Source organism: Falco biarmicus, chromosome 12 (assembly GCF_023638135.1).
Source record: "Falco biarmicus isolate bFalBia1 chromosome 12, bFalBia1.pri, whole genome shotgun sequence".
Taxonomy (NCBI): Eukaryota; Metazoa; Chordata; class Aves; order Falconiformes; family Falconidae; genus Falco; species Falco biarmicus.
The window spans coordinates 3,745,518-3,758,187 of record NC_079299.1 but is presented as its reverse complement, the minus strand read 5'-3'; the positions used below and the strand labels follow the sequence as shown (position 1 = coordinate 3,758,187).

The window sequence follows — 12,670 nt, the reverse complement described above, 5'->3', positions numbered from 1 at the left end:
AAGACCAGCACCTTTTGTTTATTTATATGTGGTGAAAATAGAATTATTATCAAATCCAGCTAGTGATACCAGATGTTTATGATTAACTTAATAGTAGGAATGTCCTTTCTGCACCCCTCTCAGTTGTGGCATACTCTGTTCTTAGCAGCTATGTTTCTGTTTTATTTCCATATTCTAGTTTGCCTGTCTCATATGTAGGAATGAAAAAGTTGCCACTTACATTCCTCTGTGAATTTAAAATGCACACTTACGCTTTTTTCCAAGCAAGGAGTCTACCCATTTATCAGAAACAAGTTAGTGATTAAACCATGGTGTACCTTATTCTGACAATTCTAGGGAGGAACAGATGTTGTGAAGGACTTTGCCCTTCACTTGTTTGGCTGTGAAACTATCAGACTTCCATTATTCTCCTTAATTGCGGAATGCACAGAAGCAGATTGCACCGAAGGGTTAAAAAATATGATAAATCCATGTTTTGATGAAAGATTCCATGATGGTAATTTTTATTTTTTAGAGTAACTTCTTGCCCCCATGTACATAAAACTGTTTTTCCTCAGGTATCTGAGTGTTTAGACTTGACATTGTAATCTTTAAGATTACTTTTTGGCGTACAAGCTCTTGTGTTTTTAGAGGGAAGCTCTTGGCTGCATACTTATCATGGCACTTCATGTTTTTATAAAATGTTTTCTGGAATTCTTCACTTGTACTTTTTAAGACTTGAAGTAGTGCTCTGTCTGTAAGGAGGTAGTTCAGAATCTCACAACAGTAGATGCGGATTTTTGAATGTTACCAAATGTAGAAGGCGACTTGGTTGAAATCAAAATGATACAGTTAAAGCCATTATCACTTGGAGAGAGTTGTTGGGTAGCTTAAAAACAATGTTACCTTAAAGGACAGACTGTTGCTAACAAGTAATTGTTGCACAAAAGTTTATCTTAAGCTACATGATTGCTTTTTGGAATTGTTGCCAGTCAAATTTGAGTTGATTAGATGTAGAACCAATTCTTTTCTAAACTAGGAGTATTTTGTATAGACCAAGTTAAAGTTGAATTTGGTTTGGAACAAAATGGTAGGGCAGAGGGATTGATTTTAATTTGAGGCAGTTATCCTGTAATACTTACATTTGAAACATCGCTTCAGGGTGAATTATGATTTGAAGTGCTTTCACTGCCCTTACACTATTAGCAGTGTTAATACATTGGAGTGCCTTGGGACATAACTCAAATGTCTTTTCCACAGGTTTCAATTGGAGTGAGGTTCTGTCGGGCCCATTTGAAATATCGGGTACTTTGTGATGCTTGTAAAGATAGAGGGGTTTTCAGAGCAATCCAGTTCCAAGCTTCTGTTATTAAAAACCTACAGACTATTCATTCTCAGTTTGACTGTACTTTGGTTGCTGTAGGCATAAATTATCAGATGTCACGTTTATGTGTATCTGTCTAGACTTTCCTGTCTGAATTAAATGTTCTGTTCACTTGTTTCTTGTTGCAGGGAAATTCTAAGAAGAGCAAAAATCGATAGCTCACAGCTAATCAACTGTCTTCGGAAGCTGCTGCTGCACAGGATGTGGATAGTGACTTTTCATTGTCCAATTCCTGTTTATTCCAGGAAGCAGAGGGTCGTATTGGGTCTAGTAAAAACTGATTTGGTGCTGTAAATGGCTTTAAAATATTTAGAACTTGAAACAAATAAAACAGAACTTAATGTTGGCTCTAAACCAGGAATTACACACTCTGTGGATAATTTATATAGTAATTACCTTCAGTTTTTACTGTGCACTTTTTAAAACCAGGTCTTATTTTGATGTAATAACTTCAGATTTTGTATATTTTCAAATATGATTATGCATTAACAAATTTGAATCAGTGCAGTAGTTGTCTATTTTTGAGTTATAGGTTAAATTGTCAACATGTGTACATTCCTTTACTTATTAATAACAGTATAAAATTAATTTTGAGACTTTTCTGGCCATGCAAGCTGTGCAGTTACTGTAAATGTATTATTCCTGTTCTCAGCCCTTTTGAATTAATTGGAATTGTGGCTTTAAATGATTTCTATGAATGCACAGAAGTAAGTGGGATAATTATTTCAGACTGCAGTAGTGGAAGCTTTTGCTGCTTGTATTTGGCACTTTGGTTTTTGAAGTAAAGAGCACAACTAGCTGAACTGGGATACTTCTATGAAATTGCTTTAAGCCCTTACTTAGGCATTTTGTTTACACATGTATGTATATATATTGGTTGGAATAGCTGTTTAAAGCTAGAGGAAATTGTGATCGTAACTTGCCCCAAAGGAGTGAAACGGTATGTGTGTAGAATAGGTCAGCTTACTGTGCTCTCTTACAGTAAAGAATAATATGAAATACGTAGAAGATTTAAACACTGAATTTGTGAAAAGTCTTTATGGACTGAAGTCCTGATGGATTCACTGGAGGGTGATGCACATGGCTTTTCCTGTGTTTTGGGAAGTTTGTGAACTTTAGGCCTTTCCTAAGATTCTCTTTTTTAAAGTGAAGTCTAATACTACAGGTTTTCACAGCATTTTTTTTCCTATCAGATGCTGTGCTGCTCCCCGCTTTACACTGATCTTCTGTTCCATAATTTGCATTATGGCACTTACTTGTTCCATAAGGGTTTACTCTGATATCAGCTGTGTCGATATGTATTATTAGGACGTAATAATAAAATCAACTATGTGAAATCAGCTTGACATTTTTCTTAATTCTGCTTATACCCAGGTTGCACAGTGTGGTACTGTGGTGAGGTGTAGCAGCTATTCCCAGTGAGGTGAGCATAAGTAACTAGACTAGTCTAGTTACTCTTAGTAGTGCTTCTCTGTCTGAGCCAGGCTGCTTTTCTGTACCTAAATGTTGCAGTGTACGCAGAGTCCACACCGCATTTCTCACCTTGACTCCTGAAAGGCAAACAAGCATCTGTTCTGTATTGATCGCAGCTGCGGAACTGCTCTGATACAGGTTTTGCCTTTTAATGACAAAACAGATGCAGTTTATGAAACTGGAGAGGAGATGGGGTGAGCCTGCATGGTTTCTTACTAGTATCGTGTGGAATTAAGAGCTACGTGGTAGTGCCAGTGAGGGTTGGGAAGTGTTTACTTGCTCTAAGCATTTTATTGAAGCAGATACAGCGTCAGCTGTTTCAGTTAGGGGTGGAAGCTAACTGCTTTCTTCCACTTCTTGTGAAGCTGCCTTTTTTGAGGGCTTTCATTGTGCGGTGAAGGTACTAATTCAGTTATCTTACTCTAACTTTCTGAATTGAATTGCTGAACTTGTTACTGATGCTACTTCTCACAGGTGGCTGCATTCTGGTCTGAGTAAAAACATGCTTTGAAGATTGAATGCTTAAGAATGTGCATTAAAAAGTTAGATGTGTCTGTTATCTCAGATTGTTTTTGCAATAGAGTATACCCCCAATGTCAAAACTGGAATTAGTATAGGCATTTAGGTACAATTCCATTGTATGTTTATCAGCATTTTCTCCTTGCAGTGTTTATTTAAAAATGTCTTTGTGTGGCCCCCTCACCAATCAGCAGTAAACATGCTCAAGAAGAGACAATTTTGATCACTTGAGCTGCCTTCAGTTTTTCAAGGAAATGCCTTCAAGTAAGTTCTGAGCAGTCGTAAACTATCAATACACAAAAATAGAACCTTAGAAAAACATTTAAAATAGTGTTTTGAATACTGTTGTAGTAATGCTGTGATGGGGTGTAGTATATTACTTTTAACTCGGTGGCATTAGAAACTGGAACAAGTGAAAATGCCCAGCTAGCTTGTGCTCACCCGCTAACCAGGTCGTTCTCAGTTTCTGAATATCTTAAATGCTTTTAAATATCAAAATGGTTACGGAACAAAGCTGTGCTATTAAAAAGCTGAAGGATGTATTCAATGTTGCAGTGAAGAATTTGTCTCTTGAGTCCAAGTTCTCAAGAAAAACGAATTTTAACTACTTTGTCTTTATGAAATGGTCTGTGCAGGTTATTATGGAAAGCACAAAATTTGGACAAAGAAGTTGTACTAATACTGGAATTAATGTTCAAAAATTTACAGTGTAAATACTTCCGAGTTGATTAATCAGGAAGCTAATGACAAACTTGTAAAGTAGGAAAATCTCTAGAACAATAATGTAAAACTAGTGTTAAAGAAAAATCCTAATGCTAGTTATTTTTTTAAATAGACAGTTCATTGTAACACCGAAGTTTTTGAAGCATTTTTAGAGTGTTTAATTCATTTGTCCAAAACGTTGTGAAACTCATGAATGATCGCTCATACTCATGAGTAAGTGACAATAATTCAGACAAGTACTATTTCCTATTAATGGTTTTAATGTCTGGATCTTTAAAACTTTATTCAGAAATTCATTCTGAACTTTGTTTTAAGCTTATACTAACACTCTGAAAGATTTAAAGATGTTTAGCTATCCTGGAATTCTGAAAATACATCCTTGGTAACTATTCCATGTGTCCAAAATAGTGACTTTCTGTAACCAAGCATGAATTTAACTTTGATTGCCCTCTTAAGAACTACTGCTGCGTGAGGTTTGAAAGGGCCCCAGAAGCACCAGATCCGTCGGCTGGTTTAAAGGCCCTCGAGCTCCTGCAGGTCAGAGGTCTCCCTGCCCGAGAGATTAACTTCCAAAACAGGAGTCTTAGGCTGACGTAAGCTGTGCAAGGTTGTCATCTCGCTGCTGCTGAAATAAGGTGATTATTTTAAATTGTTAGAGACATAGTAACTATATATCTGTGATTTAAATACTGATAATCTTAAATGTTGATTGAAAAACGATGGTGTCTGTAATGTCTTTTGCAAATTCCTTCAGGTTCATTCTTAACCAGCTCAACATTTCAATAATAGTGGTGCCAGGATCTTCTCACTAGAGGTGATCTGGTAGGACTCTGAGCAGCGTCAGTACCCAGACTGAAACGCTTTGCCTTCCCGCCTCTGTTGAAACACGCTGGCGGTGTACACAGGGTATTTTCCTGTTTTACCAAGCCAGCTTCGCTCCCGATTTGTTCTTATAATCCTGCTGCTCTTTTTACTCTACCTTCCCTCGCTGACAGATGAGTTGAGTCGGTGGTGGGGAAAGGTCTTTGGCCCAGCGTGTTTCCTTGATGCTGACTTTGGGCACAGGCGGGACCCAGCAGTCCCCCTCCAACTCCAAAGAACAGATTTGCCCAGACATCAGAGGCATCAGTTGCATACGGGAAAGGAAATAAACTTCTTATATCACCTACCATGACATAAGAGAAATTATTACTGGGTTGGTTGAGCAATGTGAATGCTTTTTCTTAAAAATATAAATCCAATATATTAAACTTTGGAGAACCATCTGGCCCTGTAAACTGGGCAAACCTGTTCTTTAATACAGTATGTATGTAAGGTAATTCGAGAACACAATCTTAGCAACAGCGTGGTCATAATAAAAATAAAGCTTAGGGCAGTAAAAAATTGTAATTGCTACCAGAGGTCTGATTACTTTGTCCCACAAAGGCTGGATGCTGCTGTGTTAAGAATGCTCGTTCTGTCCCACTCTGTTTTCTGCCTCTGTTACTTCTTGCAGTATTGCTCAGCAGTGAATTAAAACCATGTTTGTTTAGAAGAGGCCATGTTTGCCCTAATTCCTGAACGTTTCTTTTAATCAAGAGAATTGGAAACTTACTTTAAAGCTATAATTGTGTCTGCAGAACTGCTAGCTGGGGTGCCGGTGGGGGAAGAGAAGAACTTTTGGGGACAGAGAAGAGCTTTTGGGGACCTTTATAAACCAAGGCCTGACTGGGGCTATGAAATCTGCCACATGGAAACTTGCCTGGGGGCATTTCTCGCTGTCTGCCTCTGCCGTGTGCGTGGGCAGCTTTAGACGTGTCAATGCTCATTCAGAGTCACTGGGCTTCTTCCAGAAGCTTCCAGTGCAAATAACTTGCATCTCTGCAACACTGAGGTTACATGACTGAGCTGCAAAATGAGCCCAACGAGGGTCGTGCAAGCTACCACACCAGCAGCCCTATGGGGGTTTTAGCTTTGGGGGTTTTTTTACACCTGAAATTGCAGATGTAACAGTAGAAATTCTACTTTATCTGTACTGGTTTTAACTCCTTCACTCTGTAAATCCAAATCTTTGTACACGGACAGAGGTCTTAACTAATGAAGTAGCCTTTGAAATGCAGGCCGGGTGTCAAAAGTGTATTTATGGCCTCCCATAAACAACACAGCTTGGTCCTGAGAAGAGTTAAAACCACAAGATTAAGAGCCCAGGTAATTCCCAGTCATCTTAAGCACTATGGATTCCTTCCTGAGTTGACTTGGAAGCTGGTCTGGGGTGGCGTGTAGCTTCTCGCAGGCTTTCTCTGCCTAAAGTTTGTTGCTTCTGAAATGAGTATGGGGGACCTTAAACATCCGCACCCCTTACTTTCTGCTACAAAAAGAGTCTTAATCCTTGTCGGTGTTGTGTCATCCCCTGCGTCCCCTGTCGTCATCCCCGCCCCCCCCCCCGCCCCAGCTAAAGCTTCAAATTTCCTTCCTCTTGGACTTGGAAGGCTTCAGTTTGATGAATAGTACACGCAGACACTTTATTCAGGAAAGATGATGTTAACGAAGCGATGAGCCTGTTGAGAAGGTCTGAACTGAGTTCAGTGCATTGTCGTTAACTGCAGCCTTTGGCATGAGGAACAGCTGTAATGCTGGAGCTGGAGCCCTGACGTGCCTTCTGCTTGGTAACTTTCACATTGCGTATAGCGTATGTGGTGTTGGACACAGCAAATATTTGCCTTGGGAGGGAATCAGTTTTGCCAAAAGCTTCTTTTGACATGTGGGAAGTCTGGTTTATTTTCAGTCCAAACAAGTGGAGAAGAACAAATTCCTCTCAGATTATCAGTCTAGCCCAGGAGGTCAAGTAGCCAACAAGCACTCAACCTCTCACAAAAGAACCTGAGTAGGCTACATTTCTATAATCGGTTCATATGTGGTGACTATACAGTACTTGAATACGCTGAACTTGTGAGGGTTTTTTACTAGCAATAGTACTAAGTGAAAAATTAATTTATTAAAGGAAAGGGAGAGAAAAATTTGACTCTCACTTTTGCATTTTGGTTTGAATTCTCAGTTAAGATGGACTTCTGCAGAAATGTGTTGCTAAAATGCAAAGTAGTAGAGCAAAGAGTTAAAATAAATCTAGAAACTAGTGCTCTTCTGTCTCCAATTAAGAATATTTGGTTTTAGCCAGATGTGAACTGACAGGTTTCACTTTTGTCCAAAGTAGTCATAAACAGTCAACATTTTATCAAAAGGGGAGTATGCTGACTATATTTCTGTTGATCTTAACATGATGTGCAGTAACGTAAACTGACTGTGCTGGCATTGTAAAACGCTGAATGAGTTTAATAACTGCCCGTAGCGATACAGAATACTGTACCTTTATGTGAAATACTCTTCAAACTGTATTTACAGTAGAAATTATTTTAATAGTTCTAATTTGTTCTGCATATGCTATTCATTAAAGTCTAATTATATCTCGGTATCAGATATGGTTTTTTCCCCTCTGCTGCTTGAGTTTATGTTGCACTGAGTTATTTTGGAGGAAGAGAAAATGATAGCAGAATTTACTGGAGAAGAACAGTCTTATCTTGAAAATATGTACATGTGTCTCAGCAAAGGAAAAATCTGAGCTATTTTTAGACAGATGCTGACCTTGATAAAGGGATGCAAGAAATTAATAACCTTCCCACTTGAAAACTATTAGAAAGGGCTTAATGCGGAAGGTAAAAGGCAAAAAGATTTATTGAATGTTGTGCAGGAGCACATGAGGATTTGAAGAGCTCATTTTGGAGTACGTAGAAAAGAGTAGAAATTGGTATTTCTAACTTCCTGGCATTGTGGCAAAACAGGGAGGTATTGATCCTCTGGTTCCTTCTGCCAAGAGACTGGGTGTGTCCTGGGAGAAGGCAGGAGACTCACTGGGATGGAATTCCAGAGGGAGAGGCTGGGATCAGGTTCTGGCTCTCCCAGGGCTACACGCTGGGGTACAGCAAGCAGTGCTACCCAGCCCTGTACTTGCCGTGGCTGCGGCTCTGGGCCTGGGGGCCGCGGGCTGGCGCTGCAGGAGACAGACATTTGAAGAGAGAAAAGATGTAAATTAGCAATTTACTGGCTTGCAAGTTACAGGTTAGATGATGGTGCAAAAATTCCAGGCTACCAGAGGAGAAGACCACTGCCCTTTCCTTCCCCTCTCCTGTCTGTGTAGGAGATCCTCAAATCCTTCCTCTGTGAACTGCTGCCGTCCCTTATGCCGTATTGGCATGGCAATGGGAGCAGCGGCAGCGTTCTGTCGGAAGCTGGTAGGTAGCAAGCCCTCAGGTGCAATTATGTATTTTCAATGTAAAATTCATTGGTTGCTAAAATCATGCTCCCAGTATCTTGCCCGGTTTGAAATGATAAGCACTTAAGAACAAAGACCTGGCTATAGCTGTATTAGGCACTGTATTTTTTGAAAACCGAGATAATATAAATGCTTTGGTTTTTTTTTTTTCAATTGAGAATGGCCAATGTTCTTTCTAGTGCAATATTTTGTAATGGCATTAAGCTTACAGAAGAATTTCTTTGTAGGGAAAGCTGTATTGAACACTTTCATTGCAAATGCAGACAGCCAGAGCCTGCATAATATTTCCTGTGTGCAGAGCAAGTAAGTAGGGTGGCTTAATTTCAGAGAAAACAGAAAACTTTTCAGAGAAGGTAAGTAGGACAAATGAAAGCAATTTACAGAAGGACATCCTCCTTATTCTCTCTAAAGTACAAGGAAAATGTCAACGGTGAAAAAGCAGGGGAGCTAAAATGGACGGATGGTGCTTTGGGAAGAAATTTGGGTTTGGTTTTGTTTTTTCTATTGCATTGCAATAGAAACTGGAGCTGGCTGCTGTGAGCGAGCTAGCATGGCTACCCCTCGCTTTTTGTAGGGGCACCTCAAGTAGCTGCAGTCCCTGGCAGCTCTGCTCTGTGCCCCTGGGAACGCTTTGGAGGGGTTTATAGGTGGTTTTCCCCCCTTCATCCAACACATTCCATCTGTGTGTCCTGTCCTTTTGGGAGCAGGCTTGGTGTGGTACCTTGCCACCTCTGGTAGGTGCACTCTAGAAACACGCCATGTAACAGATAAGGAATTTTTATTACTGCAGATAATTCTGTTATCCTGCTGGTAATTAATTCCTTTGCCAACCCTTGTGCTATATGTCTTTGGGGTAACTCCCATCTCTGGAGGAACTTTGCAGCATGAGGTAACTTGTCCTCTCTTGGAGCTGGGAGGTGTTTGCTCAGAGGGTGAATGGAGGGTGAGGCCTGGCCTGGCCTTGGTCCTCCCACCCTGCAGCTTGGTCTTTCCGTAGCTCTGCTGGTTTTTAGGCAGGCTCGGCAGTTCTGGTGGCTACCCTGAAGCAAAAAAAGTGATGCTTCACTGAGATGCTGCAGGGTCTTGTTGGAAATGCTGTCCTTCAGCATCGACAGAAATCCTTGCTGCCTCACGCTTTTCAGAGCCACTGCTCATCCCACCTCACACCACTGAACGTCTTGGAGCCTGCCTCAGCTCAGCTGCCAGAAAAGCCCGTCTGCTCCGACATGACTTACGGACAACCTCAGAACTTGTAAAACATTTGCTTCTCACCCCATGGAAAACCAGCCTTGGGTCATGCCTGTCACGTGGCACTGTCTCGTGTCCTCACCAGACCCTGCCAACGTGCTTCCTCCAAGCCTGTCCCCAAGAGGTCCCCATCCCTGCAAACCAGTGGCTGTTCACCTCGGAGTCTCCCAAGTCTTTCAGCAGCTTGGCCCTTCCTCACCCCTCTTTGACAGCAACTCATATTCTCTTACTCCTGAGGACAGCAGTAATGTTGTTCTGGCCGGTCCCCCACCCATAAAGTTCTTTCCCAGGGGTTGAGTCTCACCTTTATTAAAGCACAGGTACTTTTTTTTTTAATTATTTTTTTAGGTGTCCCTGTCCTGAGACAGGAACATTTGGACACCAAGAAATCCTTTGCCCTTTTGGAGATAGGAAGATTGATGCTGCAGAGAAGGAAAGGGCTGTTCTTATACACCTCAGAAAATTGCCCTGGCTTGAGATCTTCTCAGAAACCAGCAAGTTTCTTGACCTGGTATAAGCTAAATGGCTGTGGAGGAAACCCCAGGGTCTCCAGCCAGCATGGTGCTAGCAGAGAGATTTCTAGCAAGGGTGGGCAACCAAAGACGGTGATCTTGGAGTCCTTGTCCTTGTTACGGGTGTGGAGGCTCCACACCCGTGACAAGGACTCCAGAAACTCTTTTGGAGAAGTCAGCTGAAGTGGGAAGGAACTGAAGCTCTTCCCAGGACATGGTGTCCTTTAGGCTCTGTCCTTTGGGCCCTCAAAGACGCTCTCGCCCGCCTTGCCTCCCTGTCCCCTCGGCCGGCCGGAGGACGTGTTCTGCCCTCTCTCCCTCTGGCCCGGCCCGGGCATCGCAGGGGCCGAGTGTGGGTGGCTCGGCCAGTCGGGCAGCCGCTCTCCTCAGCTGCTGGAGCTCCTGGGGCCGCCAAGCGCGTTTCATCGGGTGGTTCTTCCCCGGCCTCGGCGGGGGGTGACCTGGCAGCCTCGGTGCCACCCGGAGGAGCGGGCTGGCGGCTGGGGCCTGGTGCGTGCGGGGCTGGCAGGGCCATGTCGGCCGGCCCAGCCCCCGCGGCGCTGCCCCGCCAGGCGGGTGATAACGGGTCACACCATAATAATAATAGTAATAGTAGTAATAATAATAATAATAATAATGATGATGGCTGTAATCAGGCGCGAGGCCCGCCGCGGCCTGTGGGGCGGGGCGGGGCGGGCGCTGCTGCCCCCTGCTGCCCCCTGCCGGCGGAGCGCGGCACATGGCGGCGGGCGGCGGCGGGTGAGGAGCGGCCGGGCGCGGGGCGCGGGCGGGGGACGCGGGCGGGGGGGGGGCGGGGGGCGCAGCGGGACCCGCGGGGCGCAGGGGGCTCCGCCGGGGGTGCGGGGTCCCTCGGCTGCGGCGCAGCCCGCAGCGCCGGGCGGGGGGCGGGCCGGGGCACGGGCGGCTTTGTTTTGCTTTGGGAACGGGATTTTTATTTATTTTTTTTTTAAGAAAAGACTTTCTTTCCCTTTTTCTTTTCCCTTGTTTCTTTTTCTTCTTTTTCTTTTTCTTCTTTTTTTCTTTTTATTCTTTTTCTTCCTTTTTCTCTCTTTTTTTTTCTTTTTAACTTCTTTTTTCTTTTGCCTTTTCTGTTTCCCCTTTTTTCTTTTTTCTTTCCTTTTTCATTACTCTTTATTCCCTTTTCTTTTTCCCCCTTTCTTTTTTCCCTTTCTTTTTCCCCCTTTCTTTTTTCCCTTTTTCTTTTTTCTTTTTTCCCTTTTCTTGTTACTTTTTAACCTTTTTTTCTTTTTCTTCTTTTTTTCTTTTTCCTTTTTTCCCTTTTCTTTTTACTTTTCCCCCTTTTCTTCCTTTTTTCTCTTTTTCCTCCTTTTTTTGTTGTTTTTTTGGGGGGTTTTTTTTGGGAGGGGGGGGCTTTTCCTTTCCTTTTCAATTAGAAGTGGTAACGAGGGGACTGCATTGCCTGGGGGCCCCGGAGCTCTCAACCTCTGCAGCCACCAGCGGGCTTTGGGTGACGGGCATCCCACAGGATCAAGTTCCCATGGCTTTTGCCCTGTCAGGGAGGAAGTTGGGGCGATCGAGAAGGTTTTTTAAAAATTTATTTAATTCTTGAAGCACAATGAATTCCTGGAGCCTTTCTCATATTTTCCTGTGGTTCAGCTGCTGATGTTGCACCGTGCACGTAGGCTTGGGGTGTTGGGAAGCAGTGCCACATGGAGCGGGGCGCGGGGTGTTGGGAAAACAAGCGGAGCGGATGCAGGAGGATGAGCAGCACTGGGCTGTACTCAGCGGGTGCACCCCTAGTGTGAGCTCCAGAGATGCTATTTCAAGCGTACGGTGGATGAGGAAGAATTTAGAAAGTTTTCACATTCTGGCTTGAAGTACTCACCGAAGGGGGCTTTTCAATAAGGGTGTTTTTTTAAAAATATGTAGGTGTTCTGATCCTTGTGGCAAATAACAGTGCTTCTGAAATGCGCTGGGAAAAACGCTGATGGAGGTACTTTACGGGAGCCTGGCTCAAGCCAGCTCAGAAGTCCGCACTGAACTTGCCCAGTGTTTTCTCACCGAGGTGGCACGTACGCGCAACCCTCGCTGATTTCTCTGCAAACAGAACTTGGCTTTTTTTGGAGAGTGGTAGTGACTTGTCTGGGGAGGAGGGAACAGAGGGTTTGGAGCCTGAGGCTCTTAAAAATGAACTATTCATTTTGCTCTTAACTCCCTGTTCCCTGTCTGGAGGCTGAGAGTCTTGTACATCTGTAAAAGAAGAAGAAAAAGTGGTAGGTGAGAGACGGAACGCCGAGCTGCCTGGCTCAGTGTGCTGAGAGTGCGCCTACAGCGAGAAAATGCTGTGGGAAAAGATTTATTTTGGGGGTGGAAACCAAATGGGGCTTTTTTGGGTGATGGCATTATGAACTCTGCTGTCATCAGTAGCTATTAAAAATACGTCTACCCAAATAAACAAAGAAGGGTTCATTTGTGCTGCTCCTTCGTTAGCGCTAGTATTTTTCCAAGGCTTTAAGGCAGGAAGAAGGGGAGGATCCCGCAGCT

At 43.2% G+C, this 12,670-nt stretch overlaps 2 protein-coding genes across 5 annotated transcripts in view; both read left to right on the top strand.

The window, feature by feature from the left end:
• Positions 1-2,703, top strand: part of PPP1R21 (protein phosphatase 1 regulatory subunit 21) — a 31,985-nt gene extending 29,282 nt beyond the window's left edge. For both annotated transcript variants that reach the window (XM_056356847.1, XM_056356848.1), the window contains one exon: positions 1,492-2,703. In XM_056356847.1, the coding sequence (XP_056212822.1) occupies positions 1,492-1,521 (30 nt within the window). In that variant the 3' untranslated portion in view covers positions 1,522-2,703. The remainder of the gene's footprint in view (positions 1-1,491) is intronic.
• Positions 2,704-2,844: 141 nt separating this feature from the next.
• Positions 2,845-12,670, top strand: part of STON1 (stonin 1) — a 35,039-nt gene continuing 25,213 nt past the window's right edge. For 2 of the 3 annotated variants that reach the window (XM_056356850.1, XM_056356849.1), the window contains exon 1: positions 2,845-4,713. The gene's annotated coding sequence lies outside the window, so the exon portion shown is untranslated. Of the gene's footprint in view, positions 4,714-10,867; positions 10,904-12,670 lie in introns of those variants that run through there. The other variant, XM_056356852.1, reaches the window with a different exon arrangement.